Source organism: Calidris pugnax, unplaced genomic scaffold (assembly GCF_001431845.1).
Source record: "Calidris pugnax isolate Ruff unplaced genomic scaffold, ASM143184v1 scaffold20, whole genome shotgun sequence".
Taxonomy (NCBI): Eukaryota; Metazoa; Chordata; class Aves; order Charadriiformes; family Scolopacidae; genus Calidris; species Calidris pugnax.
This window is the reverse complement of record NW_015094510.1, coordinates 14,799,456-14,826,867: the sequence shown is the minus strand read 5'-3', so window position 1 is coordinate 14,826,867 and position 27,412 is coordinate 14,799,456. Positions and strand designations below refer to the sequence as shown.

The 27,412-nt window shown below is 36.0% G+C and overlaps 1 protein-coding gene across 6 annotated transcripts in view; it reads right to left on the bottom strand.

The window, feature by feature from the left end:
- Positions 1 to 27,412, bottom strand: part of LRCH1 (leucine-rich repeats and calponin homology (CH) domain containing 1) — a 68,890-nt gene that overhangs the window by 29,195 nt on the left and 12,283 nt on the right. For 2 of the 6 annotated variants that reach the window (XR_001414537.1, XM_014966041.1), the window contains exons 6-15: positions 25,552 to 25,636; positions 21,496 to 21,601; positions 19,848 to 19,957; positions 17,594 to 17,661; positions 16,463 to 16,549; positions 13,494 to 13,530; positions 12,708 to 12,821; positions 10,407 to 10,454; positions 9,143 to 9,215; positions 2,186 to 2,290 (exon numbers count right to left, since the gene is read on the bottom strand). Coding sequence is in view for 3 of the 6 variants with exons in the window: in XM_014966041.1 (XP_014821527.1) it covers positions 2,186 to 2,290; positions 9,143 to 9,215; positions 10,407 to 10,454; positions 12,708 to 12,821; positions 13,494 to 13,530; positions 16,463 to 16,549; positions 17,594 to 17,661; positions 19,848 to 19,957; positions 21,496 to 21,601; positions 25,552 to 25,636 (833 nt within the window). In the remaining 3 variants the exon portion in view is untranslated. Of the gene's footprint in view, positions 1 to 2,185; positions 2,294 to 9,142; positions 9,216 to 10,406; positions 10,455 to 12,707; positions 12,822 to 13,493; positions 13,531 to 16,462; positions 16,550 to 17,593; positions 17,662 to 19,847; positions 19,958 to 21,495; positions 21,602 to 25,551; positions 25,637 to 27,412 lie in introns of all 6 variants that reach the window. The other 4 variants (XR_001414539.1, XM_014966042.1, XM_014966040.1 and 1 more) reach the window with 3 other exon arrangements.

Here is a 27,412-nt window from a genome sequence, read left to right as displayed (position 1 = left end):
GGTAATAGTTAACAGGATATGTATTTGACATACCACAGTCAAGGACAAACTTCCTTGTGAAAATTTTCATTTCTGTATGGAATTACAATGCACATAGGTGCACTATTTATAGAGCAGCAAGGAATTTAGAGTCCCAAGTACTTATTTTGACAATATTATCCTTCAGGTAAACAACAAAATTATTTAACCTGACTCAATAGACAAAACGAAGGTTGGACTAATGAGAGGCAGAGAAGAAGTCAGGATAAAGTTTATAGTTAAGATTTTTTTTAATTGATTTATTCAGTCCAAAATTTAAGTAACAGTGAAGTTATTACACAGAGTCATTTGCTAAACCAAAGGCTCCTTAATGGTATGGCCATTGGTCTTGGGAGACCTGTCTGTTCCAAGCCTCATAATGTCCCAGGAACTCTGGACTTAGCCTCCTCTATTACAGAACTGTTGCCAGATAACTATGTTAAAGATGATATGAAATAATAAGATATTACATTGATGCATGACATTTCTATATCAAAGGCTGCAGCCATATTATTAAGCTACACAGGGCTGGTGCACGGATCCTCAGCACTGTTAAGGTTTTGGCTTCCTGGTACAGTTTTGGTCTGTGCAAACCCACCTCTCTTCTAGGCAATGCCTTGGTACAGCTCGAGGAATAGCACAAGCAAGGGACATTCCCCAAAGGCAGCTTAAATGCAGCCATCCTGGTTTGGAACCTAAGAGTGCTTAGGTATGGATTTGAATCATGCTGTGCCAGCTCACCTCAGTGCCAGAGAACGGTCTCTGAGCTACTTCCTACCATAGGAAGATACACTTTGGATAACAAACTCTACACAGAAAGGCAACAGTCCCGATTAAAAAAGAAATAAATTGCAAAAGCAGTTTTCTGCTGTAGCAGCCCAAGGTAATAAACACTAATATTTGCATTTGGCTTAAGCTTTAATGACATAAGACATCTGTTCCAAATGCACAAGCACAAGCCAGCCTATACCGCTCATTTCATTTAGAAGACTAAAACACTAACAACTCCAGATTAACATAGATCAAAACTGGCACTGCTAGAAGTACCTCTGGCTTTCCCTTTTCTCTGTTAGAATATTATTCATCAGTGAAATGTCAAGCTAGTTTCATACCATCATGAACTAAATTCAGTTTTTCAACTTACCGTTATCACAATTCCTATATTCCATACTCATATCCTTTATAGAGCTGATTCCTTACATATGCTGTCTTCTATGGTTTTAAAATCAAGACCACTGTGGCAATAGTAAGTATTGTCAAGTAATGAACTAAGAATATAGGTGTTCTAAACTAAATGTTGTCATTTATCATTGAAAACTTGTGGTCTGGGTTTCAATCTGATGCTTTTGACAGTTTCATTGCCTTCCAGTACCTAAACATCCTTCCAACTTAGGGCAACTGGAAGAACAACAGTCCTACTTCAGTCCTATTGTCTATCAAATATTTATAAATCATTTGTCTAGATTCTGTTTTTTTCATCTGACATTTCACTATTAATGCAGTAGATGGCTCTGACAGCCCAAACAGGGCCAGCTTTGCATATTAGTGCCAAGACTCAATGTACTGTGACAGTAACACCCTGAAGAAAAACAAAACGAGTACCAATATCCACTAATGTACCTGACCTTCACTATGCACAGAGAAATTTTACAGCTTACTAACAGTTTATGTTGGACAGAAATCACTATTTTTGCTTAGCTGATTGTTTCAGCTTTGTTTCTTCATGGATTCCTCTTCTAATTAAGTTAGTTATGCACCTGCATCAATAACTGCAGATTGGAGTAGGATATTTTTATTAACGGTCAGTATCTATCAAAAAAAAAAAATAATGCAAAGAAGACAGTAGCAAAATTAATTGCTGTTTGAGCACAACTTTTATAAACCCTTGAAAGTAAAGCAAGTAATTAAGCCTACATTGGAAATAGTTCCTGGAGTGGATATCACAGGAAAAGTAGTTTTGCCGGACTTGAAAACGGTGATGCTCTTCACCCATTTAGTTTTGTTACTACATATTTTGCAGTAAATTAACGTGCATCCTCTGAGGTATTTAGTCTTATAAATATCCCCTCAAGAGTATCGTCTTTCACCCTCAGCCACAAGGGGCATTTGCCATATATTCAGCTTTCTGAAAACACAAACTTAAGTAAATTATATATGGAACACCTACCATTGTCACTGTCTCCTTCAGATGGGATACTGTAGCTAAAGTTGTCCCATGTTTGTGCCTGTGTAAGTGTGTTGAAGGAGATAGGAGGAAGACTGAGGGATGGGTCTGCTGGAAGGGAGTGACAGCCAGTCCAACCATAGTGGTATAAGGACCAGCGGGGGGGATAAAAGGGGGCAGCAGCAGTTCATATATGGCATTAGGATTGTATGGTAATGACAGAGATGTAATTCAAAGGTGATTAATACAAAATGTGTAATTTTTTGAAAAAAGAATGAAAGATGGTGCAGAATAAAAAGAACGAAAAGTTATATGTTAGTACTTGCATATCATACATTATATGCGCAGTTAAGGCTGTTAAGCTTAGCAAGATCATTGTAACCATAGCACGTCACACAACTTGTTTAGAATCAAGTTTTAAGAAAAAGTACCCATAGATTTCACATTATAGCTTGACAAACACCTTGACTCTAGGAATCAGAAGGTGAATATATCAGTTGTGAAGTTTCAGCAAGGAAAAGTTGAGAGAATAAGCATTTTGGTGCTTTTTGCAACTATATAACACAAACACTTCCTCCCCCCAAAGACAATTTACACATCGTTATGAAAATATTACATTACAACCTCCTAGCTGATTTTGGTAAGTAGCAACTACATTACCCCTTAGATTCTTATTCTGTTGAAAAACGTTATATAAGTACATGTACTACAGATGTTTTCCGTTTGTTTTAATTCACTTCCATGCAGCACTGCTTTTATTTTCTTCCTGATTCCCCCAGAAATAACTCCAAACCTACAACGGGCCCACCACCCTAGGAAAGTTCTGGTCTTCCACAACTTTTACAGACTTTCCAGGGACAAGAACAGACATACAATACCTCTATTAAAGGGTGATCCTGAGTCTGCACCACAAGACTTGGCAAACCTGCACTGTAGTCTTCAAAAATAAGCATAAATTCAGTAATGATCCAACTGGGCTCCCAAAAGCATGCAAAACTGCACATTTCCACAGAAGCTGTAACAGAGCGTGGAGACTATTCACCAGATGCCTGTAAAAAGCATGTCACGCCTACAGTTCCTGACCACCCATCAACTCACTATGGAGCTAAACTTACACAGCAATACAGTCCCTGTTCTCCAACCATCCTGCCTTCTCTCCAACTGGTCACAACAACTCCTCTTATTTGTTCCTCAAATCCTTCAGCAGACATTTACTCATTCTTCACTACATCTATTCTGCACTCCTGTCTCCTCCTTGATTGTGGTAAGGCTTTCCACCTAAGCTTTCCTCAAACCTCCATTCTATATTATTTCAGAACTGGACACTGACATCCTTAAAATATCTCCTCCCTGCTTATCTTCAGCATATGATCCATCATAGAATCATAGAATGGTTAGGGTTGGAAGGGACCTCAAAGATCATCAAGTTCCAACCCCCCTGCCATGGGCAGGGACACCTCCCACTAGAGCAGGTTGCCCCCATCCTTTCAAAGCTTCCCACTGGTTTCCTATTTTGACAAAATTTTAGTCTCTTTCTCTGCCCTTCACAATGACGTCACTAATTAATGTTTTTTTTCCTGTATCTCATCACAATGTTCCTTGTAACTTCTGCCATAGCAATTATGAACTCACTCATTCCTTGGTTTCCTACATGTATTTCCATGTTTTATCTACCGTATCCCCCACACAAGCAACATTCATGATCCTCAACTAACCTGGAGATTATAAGCTACCACTACTCTACATTCTAAACTGTAACACTAAATCAATTTAAAATTACTGTATAGATCAAAAGGCAGCTAAAACCATGTAATATTAGAAGAAAGTTGAAGGTAAAGTTTCAGTAAGCACAGAAAGCCCCTATTTTATACCATTCCAAAATAATAATCATAAGGAATTTAATCACAGAGACTTTCTCCTTCCCACAATGCTGGAATCTGTATTAACATGGTGATAATTCAGTGTCATACAGAACTTCACCTTAAACTTCACCTCATACTCAACCATTCAAGAGCTCTCTCTTTGGCCATGCCTCTTTCCAAAGCCAGTTTACTGCTTCTGGCTGGTGGGACACCAGATCAGATTCAGCACAACCTAAACTCTGAGCAGAGTCAACACTGGGTAACAGAAGACAGATTTTTGGCAAATGATAAACAGTCTTTAATTCTGCTGGTAATTAGGATTCTCATTATTTTCCAAACAATAGAGATAATGCAGTTAGTGAAGAAAACAAATGTAAGTAATAAATATCCAGAGATTAGAAAAGCAGTAACTAGCACTCAAAGGAGGAAAAAATACCGTCAGGTTCTAATGATCATTGTGTTTCAACAAACTTGAAAGACAGTGAGGCGAGCACGTCTGCAGATCCTAACACTGTGTTTCAAATCCTCTACAAGTTACCAAAATAAATACACTGCATTCACATGTAAGATTATGCTACGTAAACACCTGCAAGGGAACAATTTTTTACTTCACAATACAAACTGCTTCGTGATTTTAAGTTTTGTCAGTGCTTCTTTTAGCCTCTGAAGGTACAATTTTCTTTTGTTTGTTTGTCTGTGTTGCTGTCACCTTGTTCAGCAGAAACTATGAAACACACTGACCTCAAAATGGCACAGAACAAAAGCAAAAAATTATTCTGCAGTACTGCAAGATGTATTAGTAGATGTTCACGTTTCAAGGTCTGGCATATTAAAGATACTGTGGCAAGAACTTCGCAACACTCAGTTTTGACAATTAGCACCACCTTGAACACTTTAATCAATTCATGAATCAAGCACAAAGAACTGAAATTAATTAACTATTTTGAGTGATTCTTTTTCAGAGAGCAAAAGCACTTTCCAAGAGCAAAACTATGGCTCTAAGAAAACTTGTAACTATTTTGTTTTTTCCAATGGTAGCATTTTAAGGTTTTCAAAATTAAAAATCATAGAATCATAGAATTTCCCAGGCCGGAAGGGACCTCCAAAGGTCATCTAGTCCGACCTCCCCGCAGTCAGCAGGGACACCCCCAACTAGACCAGGTTGCCCAGGGCCTTGTCGAGCCTCTCCTTGAATATCTCCAGGGAAGGGGCCTCAACCACCTCCCTGGGCAACCTGTTCCAGTGCTCCACTACCCTCACAGTAAAGAACCCCCTTCTAATCTCCAATCTAAATCTGTTCCCCTCCAGCTTGAAGCCATTTCCCCTCGTCCTTTCACTACAGGCCTTTCTAAACAGGTTCTCCCCAGCCTTCCTGTAGGCTCCCTTCAGGTACTGGAAGGCTGCTATTAGGTCTCCCCGGAGCCTCCTCTTCTCCAGGCTGAACAACCCCAGTTCCTTCAGCCTGTCCTTGTAGCAGAGGTGCTCCATCCCCTTGATCATCCTTGTGGCCCTCCTCTGGACCCTCTCCATCAGGTCCATGTCCTTCTTGTATTGAGGGCTCCAGACCTGCACACAATACTCCAGGTGAGGTCTCACCAGAGCAGAGTAAAGTGGCAGAAGCACCTCTCTGGACCTGCTGGCAACGCTTCTTTTGATGCAGCCCAGGATGCGATTGGCCTTCTGGGCTGCAGCTGCACACTGCCTGCTCATGTCCAGCTTCTCGTCCACCAGCACCCCCAAGTCCCTTTCCTCAGGGCTGCTTTCCAACACCTCACCCCCTAGTTTGTATTGGTGGCGAGGATTGTTCTGGCCCAGGTGCAGAACCTTGCACTTGCTCTTGTTGAACCTCATGAGGTTCACCTGGGCCCACCTCTCCAGCCTGTCCAGGTCCCTTTGGATGACATCCCGTCCCTCTAGTGTATCAACAACACCACACAGCTTGGTATCATCCGCAAACTTGCTGATGGTGCCTTTAATTTCCCTGTCTATATCATTGATAAAAATGTTAAACAGCACCGGCCCCAGCTCAGAAGCTCACACTATGAAAGTATTTAAAATACAGGAGGAAATATTCTAAAAAATTAAAAAATCCACTCTCTTTTTACCTTCCATGTAAATATCTGAGCCTTGAAAAGAATCTGCCAAATTGTCGAATCACATTCATTACCTTTCAGAACATTTTCTTTGTGTGCCGTATCAGCCATCACATATGAATTTTCCCAATGTTTTGCCTAGCTTTAAAATGAAAGAATAAAAGGACCTTCAGTCCTGAACACATATCAGTATGTACTAACACAGAAGTTTAAGCGTTTTATCCTCTGGAAGCACTTCCATTTGTGTGTGTACTTCAAAAAACTGGAATCCTTACCAGAAATCTAGAACAGTTTACTTTCACCTTTCCAAGAGACATAAATCATTATGAAAAGATGTGGGGGAGGGGGAAAGGTCAAAAAGAAAGCAACATTCATTTAAAATAGATGAAAATAAACACAGTGAAAATAAACTCTCAAATTTCAGAAAAGTATGGCTGCACATATTTTCATTGAAAATTTGCCACTATGTTTTCCACAGAGAATGATGTACACGTTTTAGTTAGAACATTTGAATGTTCTTTTAATCTTGCACTCATATTTAAAAGATTTATAGAACCAAGTAATTCAAATGTAAGCTCTAATAAAGTTAAATAGCATAAACTCATTTCCAATGAGTCTTAAGGTTTCCCCTAAGGTTATGAAGAACTTAAATGAAAAAAGCTATTAAAATAAACTACAAACTAAGCTGAAAATTTTTCCTGGATCACAGAATTGCTGGACCCCGAGACTAGCTCAGCTCTAGGACAATAAAGCAGTATATAATTAACAAGTACAAATGCAGAGAGTGATAAGGATGGTTCAAACTCAGACAAAACTTGCACAAAGTTTTAAAGGAAATACACTGAAGAAACTAGAGACATGGCAAGATAACCAGCTTTAATGGGAAAAATACACAGGATTCACAAACATGCCAGTATTTTCAGTCATGTACTACTTCTATCTGTAAATTATTCTTATGCGTTAGCAAAACAAATTTTAATACTACTTTTAGAGTAGTTCTATGTTGGGAACAAGAGAGGAACCAATATGCACCTTCAGTACTTTGCAAGATTTCATTTTGTTACATTGTGCTACACAGCTAATATCATCTGAAGTTGGACCTAAAGTTTTAATATTGCCAAATTCCCCTGTTTTATCATGTTATGAATTTAAGGTAACATGACTGAAACTGGATGTGATGAGGTGGAAGTCTGTGCAGTAATGGCTCTAGGTTGGTGACTCTGTAGTGTATGATATGGAAAGGAAAGCAAATTCAGATTCTCAAGTTTTCTGCAACCCATAGCTGTGTCCAAGAAACACTATAGTACTGGCATTCTTAAAGCAATTAAAATATATTCATTTGAACTGGTACAGTGCAGAAGATCAACAGATTAGAACCAACTGGCTTTGGTATTTAATAAAACTATACATAGCTGGAAAATAGACAGGGGAAGAACTGTAGGAATTACGCACATCTGGTCTTCCATCAAAGGACTGCAATCATTGCAATCCAGTCTTCCTAGAAATCCTCTAAAAAGAGATTCACTAGTCTGTTTTGCCCTCACTGATTACCATCACTAAGTACAGGACATCTTGGCGCACTGAAACACTAAGATTTGGAAGTGCACATTAACACTCGAACACGAGCAAATTTCACTGGCAGCTCAGCAGAACACAGGTTGCATCCCGTGACAGCAGCAATGCAGCATGAGCCCATTTTCCTTCACACACCTTTCTCCCAATGGTGGTACCACAAAGCTGCCACTGGGCTGTGCAATATTACAAAATGTTTTACTGTTTCCAAATCCTGAAAGGACCCATTTGCTCATCATTTAACCCGTACTTTAAGTATATAGAGAAATAACAACATCTCTGAAGCATTGGGAACATACAAGAAAAGAGTTTAACAGTTTGACAAATTAAGAAATGCAACTGAACAGATCTTTCAAACTATGCATCATAACAAAATACATAAGATATTTAAAATTTCCTCTTCATGAAGCAAGGTTGGTTCAAAACCATTTTCTTTGCTTTTTAAAACAACAAATCTATGGGTGCAATTTCTTAAACATGCAAATGTGAAACTGCTGCCATTATTGCCAAGATATTTTGTTATGGAAAATAGAAGCTTATAGTGGTTTACCAGCACTTGATTAAAAGCATTTGTGGTGAATGCGAGAGACCAGAATTAGTCTTAGGATGCTGAAACATACTGAAAAACCTGCAGTTATTCTTTAGAGGTGATGTGAGATGACTTAACATTGACTACCTCAGCATGGAGAAGATAAAAACTGAGTTTAATCCTGTAGCTAATACTGTTTTTAAAGGAAGCTTTTACCCAAGCCCTCAAATACATCAATAGTTTTTTGTTGTTTGGGATTTTTTTTTTTTGCTTGTTTGTTTGTTTTAATGAATAGATTGCTGCTTGTTAAAAGATGGCTATGCAGATTTAGTGCATTGCAAATTCATTACGCTCAGCTGCTGGCTGAAGCAAACATCTAATCTTCTATAATGCTTGATCCTTACACAAGCATAACTACTGAAAGACTCATTGCAATGAGCCATTTCGAGAGCAATGCATAAGCGTTTTCCAAACAAGCCTAGCTATTCACATATATTATTCAATAAAATCTAAACTGTATCACTACATACTAATTAAACAAAACTGATTTCAATTAGGATGTCAGCACAGATGATATATATGTATACATGTATAAAATATGTGTATTTATATAAATACATACATATTTTTAAAACATACATACATATACTTTTATAAAACACCAGATTTATTAGGAAGGTATGAAAATTTGATCCATATATAATGTGCCAAATACATACTTGCTACAAGTTCAATCTTAATTCAGACCCCTAACCTTAAAATATTCTAATCTTCTAACTGCTGTACAGAAAATGTTTCATCACTGCCTTCTTAAGGAAAAATAATTACAGACATCTATTAATAACACAGATGTGAAAAAAGAAAAAAGTACATACAAATTAGGTAATTTTCTTTCCCACGTTACCTGATCGTGGCTTCAGGCCAAAAGGGATTGTAGTGTTTGTAGTAGGAGACATTGTCGGACTTTTATCCTTGTTCTGTGTAATTCAAAAACATGTATCTAAGTAAGAGTAACATCCAGAATATCTCAGCACAACTGACTGTACAAAATGCAAAAGTTAACAATACTGCACACTACAACTATTCCACCATGATCTGATGACAATATAGCCTCCCTTTTTTATTCCATCCTATTCCTTTGCTGGAAAAGATTAAGTTTCTGACCAAAGGCTGCAAGATAATCCCCCTAGCTTTAAGCAAGATCAATTATTTCTTATTTTTCTCCCACGTAATCACTTGGTTTCACCAATCATACAGTTTTGCAGCACAGTGCATTTAGAAAAACAAAGCAAAGACATGTTTTTTCTTAGATACGTTTGTTTCTTTCACAGAAAGAAACCACTCTGCATGGTATTTTCTATGCAACACTGAATTTCTGTGTAAAAAAGCAAAAAAGAAGTTAAGCATATACCTCAGAGCATGATCGCCCTTGAGGCGAACAGTTGCAGCAGGAAGAATGGAGTAGCAGCATACAGGAAAAGGTGAGGTATCATCATCAAACCAGCAACGGTAACAAAGAAAGAGCCCTGTAAACAAACTCTGCAATGGGAATCCTATATAAAAAGTGGTTTCTCAGGGAGCCAGGAACTATTGGAGTCCCCTCACTAACACTGGTGGAATGTGGCTGGGTCCTCGTGAATTTTCAAGATGCTCATACACAGAGCAATGTAGGGAGAAAAAGAGGGAGAAGCCCTGTTTCTGCACAGAAAATATGAAGGGGAAAAAATCTCCATAGTAGGAGACAGCTCCCCACTGTTTCTGATTTTGACCTTCTGCTGAGGTTCACACTGTGAAAGCAATAGGATCAATAGAAATCAGACTCCTCTCTGAAAGCTAACCAAGGACATGACACAACTGTGCAAAAACAAATGGCACTGAAATCAATAGAAACTCTTGTGGAACAAGAGTCAAAAAAAGAAAATGTAGCAGAATGAACAAAATGTGAAAAAATTAAATGTTTTATACTAAACTACACAACTTAGAAACAAGCTTATCAGAAAGTGTATTTTTGTACCCTAATACATCCTCAAGATGACAAAAATAAACCACAGGCCACATAGTCATTACTAATGAGGTCAGTCAAATTTTCTGTGATATTCAATTCATTTAGTATATGAACCATTCATATAAAACATGTAAGAGACAAACAAATGGCACTAGCATCTTACCTCGTTGTGAGAGGCTTGCCCGCTTGTATTCCAAACAATTACATCATTCTGCCTGTTTGGGGAAAAAAAAAAAAAAAAAAAAAAAAAAGAGATCGTTTCATCAACTGTATTAGTGATACACCACAACAGGATATTTTACTCATGATAATCAGATACACATTAATACATAATTTTTTTTTCACTGAAAGGAACTAATTTTCATTAATAGTAATTACTTTTACAGCTAGTTGAACAAGATTTTAAAAAAACCTTGTGGAAATTATTTGCAGACTTATCATTCATTTCTTCATTTCAATCCTGCATTTATAGGATTTTAATGTTTGTCTGTTCAAATGCAGTATTCGATTTTGTTTCACAGATTTTGTAATTAAACTATCACCGAGAGTTTAACATGCAAATAAAGATTTTTTTAATACAAATTTGAAGAGAGAAGTATTCCGTAACCAACTCATTTTATAATTGCAATAACATACCTTTTGTTACCACTTCTGCAATAGTTACATTGGAAACATGCAAGTCATGTAATATGAAATACAACCAATAATTCTGCATCAATCATAACTCAGTCAGCAGAAACACAGCTGGCATGAGTAAAAAAAAAAATCATAATTCAATTCAAAATCATTTCCTTAGGGCCAATTTTTTATTCAACAAATAAAAAATGGGGAAGAAAAAAAAATACAGCACTTGGAACACTTGGTCCCAACAGTCACAGAGTTTTCCAAGAGTTAGCAAGATGTGAAGGAAGATTACACCCCCATTTTGCTTCATGACTTTTTGTGGCTACTTCTGAAGCTTAAAAAGAAAATAATTTTCATCTTTAGACATCTTTCAGAGTATTACCTCAACCACTATATTACCAAGAATAAACAGAAAGAAATCTTACTCATCTGATCCCAGCTGGTTCTACCTGGGGCCTCACACACCTGAGCACTCCTGTGCTCAGGGACTGTGTTCTTGCGACAGGCCTACGTTACAGGCCTAATCTCTCCCACAGCACACAGGCCTCTAGTCAGAATTTTGGATTTATGCTAAATTGAATTAATTTAGTTACACAAGTGCTTACTATACTAGACAGAACGTAGCATGATTAAAAACTTGCTCCTGCAAAAAGTGTTTCCATTTCTTGGAACTTGCCACTTGGTGCTTTCACCTGCATAACACAGTGCAGGTCAGGCCCTCTACAACTGTTTAGGAAGATTTGTTTCTTCTTTTTAAAAGGTTCTTAAAGCGAATCAGTGTCCTTGTTAAAGAGTTCATCAAAATACAGATATCACAGACATTTTGACACTGAATTACTCTTATCTGTTAATCTCAGCAATACAATAAGAACTGTTCCAAATAAAGTGTGGTAACTCCAACATACAACAATATAACAAAAGACATGAACCCACTCAATTTTTAAAAATTTGATATTTTAAGAAAAAATAAAGAGAAAATTAAGACTAACAAAGTCAAAAGGATATCCTAGGAATATTTGATGGTAACAATGATTATAGATAAGAGTATGTGAAGAGCATCAAGATAAAATAGATTCAAGCTATGTCTGGATAATATATATATATTATATATATATAATATATATTTTATAGATTATATATAAAGTATATAATACATATTTTATATGTCATCTATAAAATATGTAAATATATATTAGAATATACATATTTTGCATATATACACCAATATATACAGAACATTATGTAATTATTTCTCAGAATCTTGCAAAAGCAGCCACAAAAATCGCTATACAAAAAAGTCTGGAAGTAGTAACATGCACCAAATATTTAAATTTTTTTCATAGTTTTCCATTTCTGGATCATTGTAATGTACACAAAACTTAAAATACTTTTGAAACTTTAAAACAATTATCTCAACCTACATATCGTCTGTAATGTTAAACACATTAAAAATAGTGCCATTAACAAAAACTTAGCAGCTTATATAGCTACAAGAATATTTGGGGTGACAGGGAAGGGGAATCAGGTATTTAATTTTACTGAAGATCTAACTTTGAAGCGACTTATTTTTTCCAGGGAAATGCAACCACTGCAACTACTACAGTGTTTATTGGAAGAAAAGACTTCTATTTAATTCCACTGTATCAGTTTTTCACCTGAGAGATAGGTCTTAATCAACTTCCCGTTCACAGCCAAACCTTGAAATTCATGCTAAGGCAAATAACCCAACCCAAACCAAATAACAAGCCTATACCCACTATTATCTCTACGCACAAACTGACAGAATGCAACCATCCATTCCAAGTGTTTCCACATTTATTGCATCCAGACACCTCCATACCTGACTCAATGACCATTTTTCACTCTGTTCACAAGTTCTCACTTCAGGCTTTGCTTTTTCCATTATCAATTCCCTCCTTCTCTGAAATTCTAGTTCCTCTTCAGCATTTTCTCTCTGTAAGATTAAAAACTCTTTAGACTGTGTATCACTGGAAAGAGAACTACATCTTTTTTTGCATAAACATTACCTCAGAAGCATTTATTACAAATACTGTGATGAAAAGTGAACAAAATAGTAAGCAGATACTATATACTTGCAGTTCCAGCACTAACTGCTGGATAATGTAAATCTAAACAAAGTACATCATAAAGAACACCAGTTCACTAGTCAGGATACAGATCAAATAATAAGCAGCACGTAAAACTCCAAATCATACTTTATATACTCTCTGTATCTATAGCGACAGTGCTCTGGGAAAACATTAATTTTTAGTTTACAAAATATTTTGGGGTTATATCCTTAACGAATGTACTGTTTTCCTACACCAGAACAGGGAGATGAGGGTGGGATGATAGACAAGTATGCATAGCCGAGCTATGAACTGGCAGACATGAAAGCCCTACACAGGGGGAAAAAAACTAAGGTAAAAAAACTGATAAACACAGAAAAAAATCTTATGTAATCACATGTAAAAAAATAAAAGCAATTCCATAAAAATGAGTTTTGTCCTCCAACCTACGAAATTTTTTCCTTCCCTACTAGGTGGATTAATTATTGATGAAATTGTTGGCTGATTTCCTGACTTTCCCCCCAAAATATTTTATAATAATACACTCATTGACGTACCTGACCAAGGGAAGACATGTCCATCTGCATTTGAGTGCTATGTATAAAGATAAACAAATGTAAATATATAATTCATTGTGTAGAAACTTGAATATGATTAATCCAACAAATGCATTATTTTTATCTAAAAAAAGGTAGATAAACACACTTTACTGTAGACTCCTGAAATTCTAAAGCTGTTGCTGGTTCCGTGGGATACAGATTCACACCACTGCTCTCTGAAATATCTATGCTTGATCTGCAAGGTTTGAAATAAAAACCTTGTGCTGGGGTATAGCTTTAGTAACCATGTTGTTCAGTAGTTAATTTCAAATAAATGGATATATGAAATAGTTTTATAGTCACGGTTTTAACCTACTCAGTGTTATCTCTTAACAACTTTTTGAAATGCCTCCTGATGCTTCACTGCCCCCAGTTCAGTCAAAGCAATATTAATGCTTTCATTAGAAAAACATCACCATGAGTAATGGCTGGTATCAAAACAAAAGGACCTGTTTACCACCAACAACTGTGCCATTATCTAGAAGACTGTAGATTTCTATAACCAACCTCTAGTGCCCTCTAGAAGCCACAGCCCTGGTTAGATATTCAAATTTAATTTACAGGGGATGAAAATAAAGCAGCGCAACAATAAATTCACAACAGACAATGATCCGAAAGAAAGCAGTGAATATAGGAATCTGAAGCAAACATCTGAAAATACTGAAAAAAAGTTGAGTCTTCAATCTTTTTCCTTTCCAGAACTGAAATATTGCTTGTGTGCACCATAGGGTATGCAGATTTGAAACTCTGCAAAATACTAGGACAAAAATAACTGGACAAGCATTTTATGAGTTTAATAGTCATACCCATGAGTGAAAATAGCTGCAATTGATGTGCTCTACACTGAACTCTAGTCAGTGCATGTTAAGGCATGTCAGCATCACCTACTGCTTCAGCCCCTACAGGGGTTTCTCTAACTCCTAAACAGCCTTTGGCGTGAGATAACCAGCTCAAGCCAGATTTATCCTTATTTCAATATTATTATTAAGTTACCCTGACTAGGTGATTAGAGTTACACTGATGCACAAAGGAAACCTCTTTGGGGACAGTTACAGTTTTTGATGTGCTCTAGATTTAAGTTAAAAGCGCATGAAAGCTTTTGTGCGTCTTAAACTAAGGATCAATAGGAGCATTTACTTTGTGGATCTGGATAAAGACACAAAAACTATTCAGTATGAAAACCAAAATTTTCTCATACTGTTTTATATAATGCAAGTATATAACAAACTGCCATGTAATCCAGTATTTATAAAAGAAATGAGGATCCCATGGCCCAGAGGATTGAAATTCTATAGCATCATTTGGCAAGTATTAGGCACCCAGTTGTATCTCGCTGGGTAAGCCTGAATGTTAACATACAGGAGACATTGAAAAGCTTATATAGTGCTCAGTAAATTAAGACTACTCATAGTTTAAGGTTAGAAAAAAAAGTGCAGCCACCCAAACCCACTATGCAAAAAACATAATTTTACAAATAATAGGAAAAATACAGATATGCATGACATGATTAACCATTTTTAAAAGTCACATATCAAATCTACTACAGTGTTACTGATGAAAGCACATCCAAATACATATGGAGAAACAGATTAATTTTCTGTATTTAATGCCATTTTTAATTTAACAAGAAAATTAAATATGTGAAATACATAAAAACCTGATTTTTTTTCATGTTGTGCTTTTTTTTTTTTTAAACCAGGCTTTTTCCTTTTTTATTTGCAATACTTTTCCACAAAGTAATAAGCCCCATATGAGATGCAGAAGCCATGGTATACTAACACACACAAACCACAGGAATTAAAAAGCTTTCCTAATTTGTATGACTTTTCATTAATCAAAACCACTTGTGATTCAAGTATTTGGTATACGACTCAAGAATTCAAGTATTCTCTACGTGATTCAAAATAAAGCCAGATAATTGTCTCTAGAAATACTAACAGGAGTGCATTTCCGTCCTGAAAAGCAAGAAGATCTGGTAGGTGAAAAAGTGGTATCTGAACAGGCATTTAAACTAAAGAACAGTGCAGCTGAAAGAAAAATGGTCAAGGGAAGAAGGAGAAACAAGGATACTTTAGGCTGGAAGCAACAAAGAGGTTACTAGTCTTCAGACAAATTAAGCTCTAAACCAGGTACCTCATAGAAATAGCAAAGAAAAATGAGTTACCTTGTTTGGAAATGAACTTAATAAATTTCTGAAAGTAGTTACACAAAGAAAAGCAATAGTAAGCATCCGGACAGAAGAACCTACACCGCTCTTTTCAGACCTTTTCAGTAGGACAAGCGTTTATTTTCTTTTAAATATTTATTCCTTTTCTTATTCACAGATCCAGAGTAATTCCACCTGACTTTAGCCACTTTAAATAAACACATAAATTATAAAACTTTGCCCGCTGTAGTCAGGGGAAATCTAAATAACTTTCTCTAGATGCCTCTTCCTCTTTCTCCTTTTGATTTCAGAGGAAAGCCAAAGATACTCCACCACGAATTCAGGCACCTCTTTCATGTGCTCCATTGAGGTGGGATGAAGCTGGGCCAGAAGACCTTCTCCAAGCCCCAGTAAAATACAGCAAGCATGAATAAGCAGAGGAGAGCTTAGAGTCCCAGGGAGAAATGAGACTATCCTAGACAAAACTTCAGAAAAATCACAGTAGTGTACATGAGATGAATGGATAAGAGGTGTCTCCACCTCTAAAATTAGGTTTCTTCTATACATTAAATCCTTCTTAATTTACTGGGAATCTTGTCTAGATACGCAGAAAGAGAATGCGCATTTCCTTCTTAACTACCTAAGCAACAAGTATCAGTATGCTTAAAGAAGCACTTAATAACTCCAGAGAACTTTCAATTATCAGTTAAAGAAGAACTCTAAAGTAATTCACAAAAACTTCAAATACATTATGTTAATACATCAGCTATTGTAACCGTACCTGTTGGGATCCTGTAACAAATCTACTGCTTCTCTTAGTTGTTCTATCATTGCTATATCAATAGTTTGTTCTTCTGATAAATTTATTCTATAACAGAAAACAAAAGCATTCTAAAAAAAAGAGGTACAACAGCAATTATCCAGGGTAGTCTGAATTTCAGTTTGTGAGCTGTATCTTGCAACTGGTGTGCAAACACTACAGAGTGGAAAAACCATCCTCCCTGCACACCAGTACGTGCAGAATTTATCCAGAAGCTTTCTTTTGAAAAAATTCTCCAGTGCTTTGTCTCTAACAAAGTCCCCCAATCTAATACATATATAAACAAATGTGATGAACTAAAACTTTTTAGCATTCAATTAAACAGACTGACTTCTAAAAATGAAAATTTATTTACCAATATTTGACTGCATTCACAACACGTATTGTTTTAACATAAGTACTAAATACAATGATTCTTTTAATGGACCAGGATGCTTTCTTTTGCTTTTCAACATCAGTAATTCTTTTCAGGGTTTAGAAACACAGTCACCTGGTAGTTCTGCCAATAAGGCTCCTTGAGAAAGTACTTACGCTTCCCTTCCTTCAATTTTTCTTTTTAAATCATATAGGACCCACTGTTCTGCTTAGTGACAACTTCACAGTACACTGTCACGCTAAATGCCCTTTTCTTATGCACTCTCTTCTGTAACTGATGTTCACTTACTCTGTTCTTGAATTAATGTCTATGAATTAACAATTGCTTCAGGGTTAAAATTATGAAAAAAAGAAGAAAAAAGACTGAGGGGTTTTTTTTCCAATTGAATTACTTTTTTTAAAATGTACACTAAACTTAGATCTTACAAGTTTTGATAATGCCATTAACACAATAAATATTAAAATACCTGGTTAAAAAGCTTGCATTACACACAGGTAATAATATTGCAGCATTATTGGTACATACAAATTAATTGTAATATAACATTGACTCTATTGAGCAACAATGTCTACAACACTGAGCACACACAAAGCGTGAGACTATGCTTCTGTCATGCCTCCAAGTCTACAAAATTAACTGATAAAGTAAAGGCCAGTTGTGGTCAACTTAATGAAACAACACAGCTAATTACTTATAGAGACATAAAAAATACTTACATTTCGTCTGTTTGCCATTGTGTGTCCTCTTCTATTCTCAATAGTTCATCACACTCAGCTGCTCTGCTCTGTAAGCAGACAAAGTGATATTGAGAACTGAACTTTGCAATTAAGTAGGCTGATAAATTTTGCTTTCAGACTCAGCCCTGACCTAATTTATGTAACATTTTAAGGTGGCTCGTTGAAGCAATCCAACACTGCCACTCCACTCCTCACTCTACCCCTCTTTAAGATACTGATTACAAGGTTTTCTATTCACTATGCAGATTTTATTGAGGCCAACAGCCCTTACCCTCCTTTAACTGTAAAAAGAAAATCAAGCAGCACGAAAATTCTTTATTCTGTGTCCCAGATTTCATTTGTGCCTCTCTGGTGTATGCAAACAATGCTTCCATTAACCAAAATTCCTAACTTGGTCTCCTCCCGCAGCCAGATTTGTTTACAGAGCAAGGAAATTCTAGATATGCAAACAGTAGCAATTATGTACTTCATCTATAATTATTAACAGGATTCTTACTCTACAATCTTAACAGTCATGAGCACTTTTTTTTTTTTAACAAATCAGAAAAAAACCTGCATATGAAACATTTCTTATCAGTCAGCCAGTTATTTTGAGTTCAACATAGGCATAAATCACAGCCCCCAGTGTCCTACCTATAACTACGAAGTGCTACTTATTAGAAAACATGACTCTCTTATACTTCCATTTGGTGCTTTGCAATTTTCCCTTCTCTTTCGTCTCAGATCGGCAGGAACACTGAAGCGGTTCAGCTGCCAGTAGAGACAGAAGCTCTCTGAATGGATGTGCATTTGTACTACTAAAGAATAAACAACAGAAAACAGAGAAGCTTATCCTCTTTTGTGTCATGTTTGGCACATCAGTCGCATCACCCTGTACCAACAAATGCTATCCAGCTCTGCTAGATGTGCCACTGAAGAGTGTACCAGCTTCTCTAACATTCCCCAAAGAAGCCCCATTCCCCAGTAGAATAAATAAAGCCATTCTTTTTTCTTCTCCTCACAGGAATCAAATACATGCTTTTTCCTGTAAGAAGGGCACATATCATAAGGTGACAAAAATGCAGTTCTTATTCTAGAAGGTGATCCTCAGTCTGTGGGCATAATAATAATAATATAAATAAAGCCATATAAATTAGGACTAACATTTGAAAAATTACAAAATCAGGCAAGCCTAATCTCCTCTTTTGTGCTGCAAATTGTACAGATTTTATGTATGGTTTGGTTAACCAGTACCTTAATTTTAGAAGACCCCCCCACTGTCCCAAAAGGCATTCTAGTACACGCTAAATCAAAACCAAAGAACACAACAGACTCAGAAATCTGCACAAGAAGGAAAATGCCCTGAGGGTAAAATCCTCAGAATAAAATGCATGTGCTACCTGTTCAAGTCACCAACCTGCTGATCTCAACAACCCCATTGTAAAGAAGATATCAAAATTAAAAGAAATGAAACTGCTCACTCTAGCAATATTCTTATATTGAAATTCAATAAAGCAACCTATATTTTACTGATCACTCTCTGCAACACATTATTTCAGATAATATTATCTTATTATGGTAGAGGACATTCCCCAGGGAATAGTCTTCAAGAGGTACACTACTTAAAAAAAATCAAGATGATGAAGTGAGAAGATTAAGGAAAAGAAACACAAGGTTTATACATAATATAACGTACAGTCAGCTTCAGATGTGTGTACCCCTGTGTCAGGGGAGGACTAAAGTATTTTATCCCTTTTTTATCTATTTCGTTCATGTCAAATGTGTGCACTTGCTGAAAATCTGTATTCAGGAAACCTATGATCACTTTGGTAACATTTCAACTATCCAAAACTGCTACTAATAATAACTTTTTAACTATCTAAAAAAAAAATACATCACACAATCTTTTTTCAGTATAAAAGCCACAAAAGAACAAGCCGATATAAGACAACTTGTAGTGTTCTAAACATCCAGCAACTATAAATAAGTCTTCCTAATAATCAAAACTTCACAGTTGTATTTGTACATAACAAAAAAATAATAAGCAACATTTATTTAGAATGTAAATATATTTTTCTGATAACTAATTGTCTTAAGTAACTATGAAAGAGAAAATTTGGTTGCTTTTTTTAAAATAAATATCAATTGCAGTCTCTTAGTCGTTAAAATGATTACAGTTTGTCATTTCTGTTTGCTTTATACTTATGAAAGGAGTGAAGAGATTTCCCCCCACTTAAAATTGTCACAAACTTGCCTTAATGTAACTCATAAATTCAGTAGTAAGGGTATCCGATTCATCAAACTGGTTTCCTGTTTCTCTTGACTTATCGTTGACAATCAAGTGAGATCCCTGATGGAATTCCACTAATAACAACAATAAAACAAGACAGAAAAATTATTTCTGATTCAGCTCAACATCTGTTACTCAATATGATTTAAGTGTATTAAATTACAGAACTCAAAAACCAAACAAAGTTTAAATTCAAAGCTTATTTAAAACTTCAAACAAGTTAATAAGACTTTTGCATTTTAATAAGCGATGCCAGTTCCTTCCGAAGTTGTAACAAATCAACAACCTGGGCTCATACAGTTGTAGATCAGAGGCATCACAGCAGGCATTAATGGAGTCGGTTTTAAACTACACCAAGTATGTCTTACCAGTCCTGGTACAAAACACTCAGGCAGCTGCAGAGTATTTTAAGACATTCTGATGTTTCAGTCAGTGACTTGCAGTTTAATGCAACTTCAGAGTCGTTGTAACAAACACTCAGACTCCTAGCAGAACTCAAAATGATCCAGAGCCTTCAGAGCTATGTCAATCCCTTGCTCACATGTACCACTTCCAGGGGGATAAGGCAGTAATAATTTTCTCCTCTGTTTGAAGTGGTCTGATCCTATAACATACTCCCCCTCCAGTGTACTAATGAACACGGCAGCATCTAATGCTCTTACATACTTAGAATACTTGGTATTCTACTAAATTCTGATGAGTATCTCAACTGAAGTTTATTTAATCTAGTATGTAACACTGGGGAAAGGCCGATCTTTTCCTCTTTATGTGGTTTCCACCTGCAACTCACTGACTTCATCCTGCTGTTTATCATTAGTATGTGCAGACCTTGGAGAAACATTGTTTAATAGTATGAGATAAATTTAGAAAAATATAAGTTACTAGAATAAAATTTAGATCAAATTACATCTTCTCTCAAAATCTGAAGAGTTTTACTTCTTTCCAGAGGTAATGCTGACTTCAGTTAATAAAGCTTTATATATGCATTAAGTCCAAGTACAGAAATGGACTCTGCTTTGTATATTACTAACACAGAACCTGAGTTAGCATTTGATAAAAGTAATAACACATCGATATTACTGGTTGGGAAGCACAGTTTAAACTAACTCTCACTCTTCTTCCCCAATCAGAACCAGAATTTATTAACTCTTGAGGCAAGGTGGAACAAGTTCCTTGGAATTGCTGTGGAAAATGACTATAAGGACCTCAATTCAGTATAGTTAAAATACTTTTAAATAAAATTTTTTTTTCTTGTTTATGTGGCTACATACATATGCTCAAAGCCTTTTGGGTAGGCAGGCAGGCATTTATTACAAAACAATTAAAATGCATAGGTTAGTGAAAATACCTGTCGTTCAACTAGAATATAAGCAAGAAAAATCAATTTAATAAGGCATTTATCCAGTGAAAAATTAAACACTGAAAATTCCAAGGATAAATAGCAGTAAACAAAATGTATCTAATCTAAAGATGATGCTTGTAGACTCCTGAAAGATTGATGCTTGTTGGGCCGTGATTTTTGCAAACTGAATTTACAGTCTTATAAAATTATTGACATAGAATTCTCGACAGAGTATCCCTGTATTTAACTTCCACTTTTTTACATTCCAACCTTTTCTTGAATTAGCATGGTGAACTGAATCTTCCTTTATAACCTGATCTTCTTCCACGATGTCTGACATTGGAACATTAAAGCTGACAGTATCTTCATCAGATGGCTATGAAGAAAGACAAAAAACATTGGTTTCAGCTTAAACCAAGACTGATAAAAGCGTAAGTATTAAGAAGAGTGCTCACTGAAGACTGAGAAACTAATATGGGAGAGAATAACAGAGCATCAAAAATGACTAAGTCCTGTTGTAGGAAGCTGGAGTCATGCTGAACACATCCTCACAGTAGTCTTGCCAAGCAGCACAATTCATCTGTCCTCTTTTCACACCGTCCTCACCGCACTAGTCCTCTCCTTCCAGTGACACCTTTGAACTGCACTTCCCTGCAACAGCTGAAAACAGAGGCTCCTTGTAGCCACCAAAGCCTGCAGAAAAACTGAGCCTCATACCACAGTCCTTTCTTCTTTCCCTCCAAGACTCTTCTCCCCAGCATTACTGTGCAGCCTGTTAGGTTAATGCCTAAAGCAATAGGCTGAGGCAATAACAAGCAACGAAGCTGGTGAGGGGGCTGGAAAACAAATCGTATGAGGAGCGGCTGAGGGAGTTGGGGCTGTTTAGTGTGAGGAAGAGGAGGCTGAGGGGAGACCTCATCACTCTCTACAACCACTTGAAAGGACACTGTAGAGAGGTTGGTGCTGGTCTCTTCTCACAGGTAATATCTTTTATTAGATTAACTGGTAGAGCTGAAAACAAAAAGCATGAACTCTCAAGAACTTCAGCTTTTCTTCATTGACTTAAAAGCTCATCTGGTTTTTTTTCAGCTGTATTAGTTGATACATTAAAACACATCACTTATCTATAAGCTCATCCTGTCTATGACTTTACAGATAGTGGCTACACAAAGAAGCACGGACACACCAGCCTTCATTCCTATCCCATGTCACTACGGCTCTGCTGTTCTGCAGGACAGGAGGTGACCTGCTCACAGTGGGACCTGATCACGTTCTCTCCTGAGGTGAACTACAGCAAAAACACAGTGTGCACAAGAGGCCAAGTTTTTATTCTTACTCTCCTGAGATAGAGTTACCTTACCACTACAACCAATCCCTCAGAGCTTTGCAAATGTATTTCCCAGCAAACCCACTGGTGTTGCCCGTTCTTTAGACACTCTGTCTTTCTGTAACTCACTACTCTGCCCACACACATATTCCATACACGTGTTCTGTAATTGTAACTGCTATAATAGAGCAGTTTGCTCTATATCCTTTAAATATATATATATATATATATATAAATATTAAGGAAATGGTATTTCCCTGTTTATCAGTTCAGCCCATTGTAACACAAGATCTGCATTGGAATGGCAGATTGTTACATACAACCAATTACTCAGTTCCACAGTTGCTAGCTTCTAGAAGAATTATGTTATCCTTGGTACCTTTATATGTTCATATTCCATGTAGAAAATACTCTTTTCAAATCCTGAAGCTAAGGTTTGTTATAAGGGATGGAGCAAATATCTTTACTCTTAAAAAACTGTATCAAAGATAGACGCGATTATTCCTATTTACCAAGAATACCCTGGTCTTAACACATTTTGTAAATGTGGACCACCATAAATGAAGGTTATTAACTCTATGAATTTGCTGGTTGTATTCTTCCACTTAAAGAGAAAAAAATTGTTCAGGGACTTGAAAAAGCCTTATCAAAAGTATTGGAGCTTCACAACAAAGTGAACTACCATTGCAGTACTGTTCCTATTTGTCAATTTTTAAAATAAATTTTAAATTTAAAAACAAATTTTGTTTTAATATTAAATAAATATCTCAAAACAGACAACAAGCAAATCACACTCCCAAGTATTCTAAGCACAAAAGTCACTAGTTCTTTTAGACTTGAAACAATAATCCAAGAGGTTTTTTAAAAAAATAAAATAAAAAAAAAAAGACATGCACAGTATAAATTTGTTCAGACAACCAAGGTTACAGTGAAGTTCCTTCTCTTTCTTTCAGGCTGTATCTCATGTGACATTTGATCACATTGATATTTAGTTATTCTAGATCAAAGATTCATATTTTGTCAATTTCCCAACTATCATTTGAAGTATATTACAGTAAAATGTTCTTATATGCATTATTAAAAGTTCTGAATACTAAAACAGGCAAGATTTTTTTCTCAGCAGAGTAACACATACAGCTTTTAGAAAAGTATTGTGGAATGTTGGTGTAAAAAAAAAGTCACAGGTCATTCAATTTGGAAAGAGAATATCATTCCTTTAACAGGCTACATCTCATTTTCAGAGCCTACAGAATTCTGCAACTGATTTTCCAGGTGCTTCCTGCCAGCGTACTACGAAACAGAAACTATCCAAAATGCAATAATACATAAATAATGCTTTTTCATAGGTGAAATACTGTATGTCACTTCCTTTGTCCACAGTTTTATTTTAATTCAGCTAGCAATAGAAGACAACAATAGACATATAAGAAACAAAAAGACAGGCTGAAGAGTCCAATTTTCATTTTAAATACCTAATATTACTCCAATACTGAATTAAATTGATGCATTTTGAAGTAATCTTCACATACATTCTTGCTGGTCCTAAAGTGTTGCTCTTACGGGTAATGAAGCAGGGACACCACCTGGATCTTAATGAGTAACCCGTTCTAATGAATCTTAACTAAGGAAAAAGGCCAAAGGGATGTGGAAAATGAATCAAGATGCTACACTGTTCCTAAAAGATGAGGTACACGAGTGCACTACCTTAACGCAGAACTTGCCTTCAAGTTGCCATGATCAATTTTACAGCAACACTTCAAGGTATCTTCCACCCAAAATGCCAAAGATGACTAGAGCTCTGAGGAATTGACCCTGTAATGACCCTACTAACAAGCCACACAGAAATACGTAAATTGCTCATTTCATCAAGTACTCCCTCCTAAGTGTATGGACCTAAAGCTAATTAGCAAGCTTCCTAAAAAGATACATTAGTATTCAAACAAGTGATGCATTTAAGTTATGATTTTCAAGTTACACAAACGCAAAACAACCTTGTAGCATTTTCTGTAAAACAGCTGAAACCCAACAGCCACAGACTAAATTGTAGTTTGTTATATATGTCTGTTGTATTTATAAAAACCTTCCAAGTATGTATTTTAATGATAATTTATGACTGGTCATTTAATGTTTATCTCATGTTTAGTATGTAGATTTCTGATTGTGATTAGCAATGTACCTGTATTTGCAACACGCGAGTATTTCTTGCACAATTCCCATGTGTAACACGAGCGTTAAGGGCTGCCTCAGAAGGAAAAGTGAGTGGTGAATTTACTACCAAACACATTTGGGATTACTCCTTTTATTTTCTCCTTTATAGTAATAGAGCAGTAGTCAGGAGGGGATGGAATGAGTAAATAGCTCTCATGGAAAAAGTCTTTGCGCTAATAAAGACGTATTGGTTTACTGTTGGTTGTCTTTAAAACAATTTTTTGCAGCATTCCCATCGCTACATTTTGATTACAGGAAAGATCTATTTTCTAAAGGTGTTATTTATAGCTAAAAAGGAAATTCTGGAACTGCAGTTTCACTAACAAGCTAACTCAGTTTCAGGAAGCGTGAGAATGGCAAAACAGTTTGTAAAGCTCTCTGAAAGGACTGTACACCAAAAACTAGAAGGAAACCATCAGAAATCTGACTAGAAATCACGATAATTCTGCTTCATTTCCATCTAGCAAGAAACTTGCCCAAATACTTGGAGACCCCTGTCATTTCTTTTAAAGGCTTTTGTATTTAAAACACCAATCAGTGTGTAAGTGGATTCATTTTCAATTTGCTTTTTAGTAACGACAAATTCAGCACCTAAGTTTGATTCTTTATACATTTGTTTCAAAAGCAACAAAATCTCTTTTCCTCTAAGGAGGAGAGAAACACTAACGAATCAGAGTAAAATTATTTTAAGTATCAAGGAGCTACTTAATTCACACTGTTACCCAACCTAAAGTACAGTCAATATGGAGGCAGAGGGAAGGGGAGCGGGACACAATATTCAGGCAACTTACCTCTGTTGCTGACAAACGTTTATCTCCATTATCACTACCAACACCTGAATCTGAGTCCTTTTTACTTGGGTAGATGTCATCAATGCTAGATATGAATAAAAATGAAAATAATTTTAAAACCCCAAACAGTAAAAAGCTATCATAGGATTTACCATTAGAATTTTGTCCTCGTTTCCCTTAAATCAAAGCAAAATTCAAACCACTCTCAATGGTAGAGGGCGAAATAGCATAGTATGGTTAAAAATTACATGTTTGAAGTCTGTTGATAGTGAAATAGATCAGATGGGGTGGCTGGTTAGTCAAAACAACATTAACGATTAACGAAAACAACAGAATTAAAGCTCACTTTTGTCTATGCACTAGATTAAAAGGCTTAGTTACTAGCTAAGTAGCACAGGAGTCTGACTGAAGTCATTTAGCCACGAGATAAGGAACTAAACTAGTTGAACTCAAACTGGAGTCAACGGATATAATTGTAACCATTGATGCATTAAAAATGAACTGGTATTTCCCTGCGGCTTGAAGTAATTATTAACACAGAAACCTCCTTTCAGTGCTTTAAAATAGACTTTGAAATCTAGGTTTTTTAAGAAAACAACTATAATAATGGCAACTACTCTCTCTTTTGGTTTCATTACCTAATATGACCTCTACTCATTTAAAGTACACTATTAGATGCAATACTCAACTAACTTTTCCTTTTTTAAAATACGCTTTATTATCCACTCATTTGCAATCCTGAAAGCAGTAATTCTGAATTCAGATTGACACAGTAATTTAAAAAAATAACTTTATCAGTCTTCACATGAATAAGGTATCTGATTAATCCTAATATTAAATTATCGCCTGGCAGCAAACACGATGGATTTTGTGTAGAAACAGCATATTGAAATTTTAACCAGGTTATGTTTTTTCTTTAGAAGTGTGAAGTTATTCTCTAAAATAAAAATATGGTAATTATTATGTGATAGATCATTAGGCTGTTAGTTGGGAACTGGTACCTACTCTGTACTGTCCCCTTATCCTAACCTCTATGACCAAGATGTCATACAGGAGATGAAATTCCTGTCAATTTTCTTGTATACTTGAAGAAAAAAAAAATAACCCCCCCCCCAAAATACCCAGAAAACCAATCAGCAGGCATCTCCCAAATAGAAGCTTACTCTTTATACTGGATTCTTCCCATATTTGGCATTTACCTGATAGAAACCCACAAAGGTGTTCCAAATACACGGAGGAAAACAATTTGCTTGAAACCCTATCTAGATGACTAACAGGGAGATTCCAAGACAGTTTTGGTTTGGTTTTGTTTTTGTTTCTTCCCCAGGGTGTCAGCAGCAACACCTCTATTTTTATTTACATCAACACTTTGTTTTTATTGAGTACTTCTCTCCAAAAATAAGGCATTACCATACTTTCTCTGACTGGTTATATTATACTTCCCATGGTGGCAAATGAAGAGCTGGCTAAAAACTGGTTTCCAATTAGCTATGGAGATAGCTAAAATAATAAATTAATAATAAAAATAATCCTCATAAAAAAGAGCTGCTATCTAGTTCCTGTCCTTAAACTACTATATAAGATGAAACTTCCTAGATGTCTGATGTCAGACATAAAAGATTTTGTATTTCATTTTGCTAACAAATTATCACATTTCACTTTAAAAAGGTTTCAGTATTCATGCAGTTTTCTTTGCTGGATGCATAAACCTCTGTATGAATAAAAAAAGCTTAAAACAACTATGCAGTGAATCTATAATAACACGTAAATCATAAAATAACACAAGAAATTGGAGCTTATTTAATGCATTAACAGATTTACAAGAGAGATCCAACACTTAATGATACTACCATCTCAATCA